We start from the raw sequence: 6000 nt of genomic DNA, 5'->3' as shown, positions 1-6000 counted from the left end.
GAAAAGACCACATCAAAGACAATAATGGAATGTTGGATCAAACAGGTACTTTAGTGTAGAACTTTGGTGCCTTTAATTTGCTATAGACATGAGGTGTCTAAGGGCTGGGCAGTCAGTGGTGTTTCAAAAACATCATCTGCTCATACAGCCTCAGGACACTGGAAGCTACTCTGGGAAAAGCACACATTGCTGGATGTCTGCTGAGTGATGGACAAAGGGCCTGGAAAAAAGTATCTGCTTATGACTTATTCGTCATGGTCACCCTAAAATATGCCGGTCATCAGGATCAAATGCTGTGTTTCTCAGAAAAAAAAAATGAGAAGAAAAAAGACATCTTTAAGGAATCAAAAACTTTTATTCAGAATAAGCGTTAGTAAAATGAAGGTAGGTGCCTCATAAAGGCAGGGCCGCAGAGTACTCAGAAAGGGGTTAGAAAATAATTACAAAAATATTTTGCCACACATTAACATGAAACTACAATCACTGGCTGTAAAATATAGTCATATGTAATCAGGCTGAAAAGAAAAAGTGAAAATCTCCAGGTTATCTGCCCAGGTGGCAGGAAATCGACAGCCCCGAGAACAGAAGTGCTGCTGTGCTGTCAGGCCCAGGGCTATGACCCAAAGTGACGGGCAGACCACCGGCCTGCACCACCGCACTCGGGCTGCACACAAGACAGCCAGCTTAGGATCTCCGTGGGCTGCTACCTGTGTCACAGAGGGCTGATGAAGAGCGTCCAGTGTTCCCAAATAGGGCCTCCAATGAGAGGAGTGGCAGCTGCATTACAAGAAATTCACTGGGGCTGCACCTGACTCTTCAACTTGGCAAGTCTCATGAGGCACTCGTCCCTCCACTGCCTCCTGGCAGCTAAGTGCTCTGGGTCATCAGGGACCTTCACGCACATGTCCTGCGAGAAGGAGAAGGAATAAAAGGACAATAAAGAGGAAATAATTTACCAGGAGTGTAATTATTGCTCTTGTTTATGCAAACTGTGCAGAAACTGCTTTCAAAGACAAAAGCAGTAAACCCTCAATGAACGGCAGCTTTCCAAATCTTGAAAGACCTCAGTCCCTCAGAGACAAGCCACAGTGAGCTACCAGTTCACTGGTCACCCTGTCCTTAAGGTGTCCTGGTGACATGATGGAAGCATGAACAAAGTTATGAATGAGGAAACACCGAGATCAAGGGCCAAGATTCCAGCTGCAGATGCAGGCCCACCCGCTGCAGAGGTGAGAGGCGGCAAGCGCTCCAGGTGGCCGACATGCTTCTCCACAGTGAGTCTACACACCTGGTTAACCTTCTCAGCGGTGGCCCTGGAAAACTCTGGAATGGGTCCAAAAGTCTTTAGGACATGTTTCATGCCTTCACTGTATCTGTCGCAGTAGCTTAACATACCTAGAATTGCATGAAGACAAGAATCCACAATCTCAGAAAAAACATTCTTAGTTAAACTCAGAAATGCATTCAGTGAGTTTCACCCTGGGGTCAGATAAGCTATACTCCTCCCTTCCTGTGAAGACAAGACAGAGCTGGGGAATGTGTATGGGCCTGCTGGCACTGGAGAAGTAACCCTCCCCATTACCCGCTATCCACACCGGCTCCTGGGTGTTCGAATGTCAAAAAGTGCTGGGCCTGCCTGGGCACGGTAGCTCATGCTTATAATCCTAGCACTTTGGAAGGCCAAGGTGGGTAGATCACCTGAGGCTGGGAGTTCAAGACCAGCCTAGCCAACATGGTAAAACCCCATCTCTACTAAAAACACCAAAAAATCAGCCAGGTGGCATGGCTGGTGCCTGTAATCTCAGCTACTTGGGAGGCTGAGGCAGGAGAACTGCTTGAACCTGGGAAGCAGAGGTTGCAGTGAGCTGAGATCACGCCACTGTACTCTAGCCTGGGCAACAGAGCGAGACTCCATCTCAAAAAAAAAAAAAAAAAAAGGGCCAGGTCCCTCAGACCTCGCATGCCACCTCTGCTGGTGCATCTCACGATCTCATGGAACACTCCGGTTGGCCTGCGTTCACACACGGATTTGTTGGCTATCACAGTAAGTCCTAATGTCACCAAAAGTGTTTTCCTCCAGCCATGTACGCGGTTATTTGTGTACAACGCTTAAACGCATTTTCCAAGAATTAAAGATGTCAGATCTCAGGTAAATCCATCACTTATTTCACTGTTAGGCCACAGATCTCAGTTAGCACTGAGCTGCGCTGAGCCGAGATAGCATCTCCGCACTCCAACCTGGGTGACAGAGTGAGACCCCACTGTACTGGGTATGGTCAAGGCTGCAGGTACTTGAAGCACTGGTTGGAGAGCTCATGTTGGCTTGTGCCTTGCTGGTTTGGGTGGATGGAGCCAGGCGCTCAGCTGCACAAGCCCCCATGCACGCTCCCCATGCTCCTGCTGCTCCCCAGCCTTGGGGAGCCATGATTTCTCCGATTCTAAGGAGAGGGCCTTGGGACTTTGGTGAAGAGGCACAGGAAGAGGCTTATCCTGCAGCCAGAGAGAGGGAGCCGAATGGGCTAGGCTGACTGCGCAAGAATGGGGTGCGCCCAGGGGAAAGCGCAGGCCAGTCACGGCCCCCACCCGGCACCAGCCTGCCCCGACCCGCGGGGCCCGCAGACTCACTCTCCCTCACATTCCTCCCCTCCCTGCTGCCGGGAGGCGAATGCGCCGGTGCTGGCCTGTGCTTAGCAAGTCAAGTCAGAAGCCAGGGCCGGGATCCTGGAAGAGGAGGAGGCGGCGTTTCTAGTTCTGGGCGCCATGGAGGACACAGGCTGGGCTACTGCTGCGACCCTGACCCGTTTCCCACCACATCTTTCAAACCCTTAAAGGCTCAACAACTGGCCAGTCCGCCTACAACGATAACACGGGGACAAAGGAAGCCGCAGAATGTGCAGAGCCTGCCCCAGCTCAGCTTCCAACTCCCCACAAAAACTGTGGATTAACTTAAAATACGAACCATCAGTACTAGATACGCTCAAAAAGCAAAAAATAAACAAACAAACATCATCTTTGGGGTTTAGTTTTGATTGACCTATGCTGATGTGAAAGCCTAAAATCACTGGGTTGCAATTTATTTGCTTCAAATAGTTCTTCTGTCTCAGTGTGCTAAAATGTCCCCCAAAATGGTTCTGAATGGTAAACGACTCAAACATACCAACTTTTCTGACAGGAGCACCTGAAATTAACGGATGGGTGCTCTGTTTATAAAAGAAGGGGTTTCATCTCATTTAACCTGTGTTGATTTGGCAGTACAGAATTCTGGAAGGCTCTTGAGCTTTCCAGCACTGCATAGGTACTGGAGATGGCTTAGCATTTCTGCAGAACGGAAAACAACCTATACATTTATTTCATTTGGGAAATTATTTACTTCACCTTTGCTAGTTGTTTATGTATTAAAACGAAAGGAGACAAATCTAGACACAAATACAGTTTATTCTTTCCTTTTGGAGCGAGGGGCAGAGACACAAGAATCAAGTTGAAAATATATTAAATTAGAAGAAAATGTAAAGAGTGGCTATGGTTGCATATCCCCGCCTTGCAGGAAGGCAGGTGCCCTCACAAGACCCCTCAGCAGCCGGTTCCATCTCCCTCTCCTACCAGAGCAGCAACAGGCCAGGGGTTCAGTTCACGCAGCACTTGCTCTCTGGAACACGTCACATTCTCTGAGCAAGTGTTCATCTCCCCCTGTTCTGTGAAACCATTGGAATCTCCCAGGAGCTTTCTAGAACTTTCTTTCCTTTCTGCTTTTGGAAAGCATATAAACTTTTTGTAACATGCTGTTGGGACGAAGAGCCCTCACTGTCAGTGACAAAGTTCAGGCTCCCATACCACATGCTCACCATGAGATGGGTGCAGCCTCCGGGTGCTCCAAGGGCAGGAGGTCGCCATGACTTAGACTTACGACCTGCATCTGCCTGATTATTTACAACCATGTTCCAGTAAACTTATGACTGTGATTGTTCTTTGCAACTCCCCCCCTTCCGTTTTAGGGAGGTATAATTTATTTTCAACAATTATTTTGGTTTCTCTACACCATAAGAGGGGAATTGGGTGTAAATTACTCTAAAATGCCAATTTCTTTGGAAATAGGAAAAACACAACACAGCCCATGTCACTTTTGATCCCCCTGGTCTGCTCTTCCCCACGATTTCTATCTAATCCAGCCTCCCCTGTATTTTTCCTTCTATGCTTCCACGCCCTCTGTCCTGAGTTCTAATTCTTCCAAAATCCTTGTACAGCTTGGCTTTTTAGAAGATTCTGAACCTAATTTCTTAAGAGATGCTTATCCAGAAAAAGAAAAAAAGTAGAAAAAAGAACTGATTCTCGTGAGATTGGATGTAGCTTAACTTGCTTGCTGCTTTCTAACTTGGGAGCCTTGGGCTGTGGGCCTCTGAGGAACAGCGGGTTTGAGTGCGTGCCCAGGTGCACAGGCAGGAATCCTTTCTGTTCCCATGTATGGAGCAGGCACCAGAGGACACCTTGACCCCAGCCCGAGGCCACAGCCACTAGGAGGGATTCCAGACATCAGCTCCTTGGAAAGCCCTAATCGCCACCCACACCGGGGAAGTCTGGCTTTCTTTCATACATCTATGAACCCATACCTATGTGAGTGACCTGCTTTTTGGAGACAGGGTTTCACAGAACTCATTAAGGAAGATCAAAAATGCCTCAAAGCACAGAGTGACATTATCTCATTCCTCTTCTCAGGATCAAATTCCCACCTGAGTGAGGACTTGCCCAGGGTAGGGGAGGCAGAACCGACCTGGGCCCCTCACCTTACCTCACCAAGTCCCCGCCCATTGGCTCACCTTCTTCCACTGGCTGGCAAATAATCACTTCCCGTCAATCAACCAAACCCACTAGCCACCAGGCATCTCAGTTTTTAAAAAGGCAAGTATCTACACAGGAGAGGAAATCTGTGAGGCAAAATGGTAAATAAACATCCACATCCCCTGGAGGTGATTTCCATGCTGCCAGATTCCGAGACGTCCTCATTTCGAGTGGAACAAAACGCAGGAGGAACCCAAACAGCACCAGGGACAAGACAGAGCAGTTTGTCTCTCTACTGACCTGTGAGTTTAAAGCTTAGCAAAGAAATAAACCCGGCTGGAAACTCTAGGTACCTGGCTCCAGAGGCTTCTCCACGCCACAGCAAAAATCCTAATCTGTATTTATTCCTCTCTCTGCACTTGTGAATCTTTTGGAAGAATTTTAAAACTAAAATAAAACAACAACAACAAAAAAACTAGAAAAGTAGTACAAGAAACAAACAAGACAAAACTCTATTTGAATACAACATTTTAAACTCTATTTGAATACAACATTTATTAAGGACTTAATAGGTGCCAGCAATCCAGCTAAGAGCTTCCCTCGGGCTCAATTCTCACACCACCCTGAGGAAGCAGTTACTGTTGCCCCCATTTCACAGATGGGGAAACTGAGATGCAGCGAACTTAAGTCACTTGCCCAAGGTTATACAGCCAGTAGGCTGGAAAGCCAGGGTAAGGAGTCGGCCCACTGGCTCCACAGGCCAGAACCACCATTCTGCGGGCACGTCCTTCAGGGGTGTTGTTTGTAAAAGGAGCCAAAAGGCAATGGCGCGCTGGCCTCCTGTTTCTCAGACGCTATTTCATTAGATTAAAAATAAATCCTAAAATATTTGCACTAGTTCTAGATAAACGGTAGCTTTTCAGGCTAATAACTACCCTTAACCTGAGATGCTGGCTTTATGAAAACAGTATCAGAAAAGAAGAAAAATTCTCCCAACTCCAATCTTGATATATTCTGGGTGACGCAGGGAAGAATGATGAACATTTCCACGGGTTCCCAGCCAGATCTTATAACTCTCCAACTCTGGTCTTTGGAATGCTCTGAAGTTGAAAACTACATCCGTCCACCATTATCATATGAAGCCAATTAGGTTTTCTTATCATATCTGCTTTGTTTGAAAAATTGTTATGGGCCTCCTTCCTGTCTGCCGCTCTATTTGATTCTTGA

The 6000-nt window shown here is 47.3% G+C and overlaps 1 protein-coding gene across 2 annotated transcripts in view; it reads right to left on the bottom strand.

Annotated features, from left to right (window-relative positions):
* Positions 1-333: 333 nt before the first annotated feature.
* The window catches only part of CRYL1 (crystallin lambda 1), a 120326-nt gene continuing 114659 nt past the window's right edge, over positions 334-6000 (bottom strand). The window contains exons 7-8 of one of the 2 annotated variants that reach the window (XM_017859232.1): positions 1289-1395; positions 334-907 (exon numbers count right to left, since the gene is read on the bottom strand). In XM_017859232.1, coding sequence (XP_017714721.1) covers positions 794-907; positions 1289-1395 — 221 coding nt within the window. In that variant the 3' untranslated portion in view covers positions 334-793. The remainder of the gene's footprint in view (positions 908-1288; positions 1396-6000) is intronic. The other variant, XM_017859242.1, reaches the window with a different exon arrangement.

The sequence above is a fragment of the Rhinopithecus bieti genome, unplaced genomic scaffold, assembly GCF_001698545.2.
Source record: "Rhinopithecus bieti isolate Rb0 unplaced genomic scaffold, ASM169854v2 scaffold_3057, whole genome shotgun sequence".
NCBI classification, from domain to species: Eukaryota; Metazoa; Chordata; class Mammalia; order Primates; family Cercopithecidae; genus Rhinopithecus; species Rhinopithecus bieti.
This window is presented reverse-complemented; position numbering and strand designations above follow the sequence as displayed.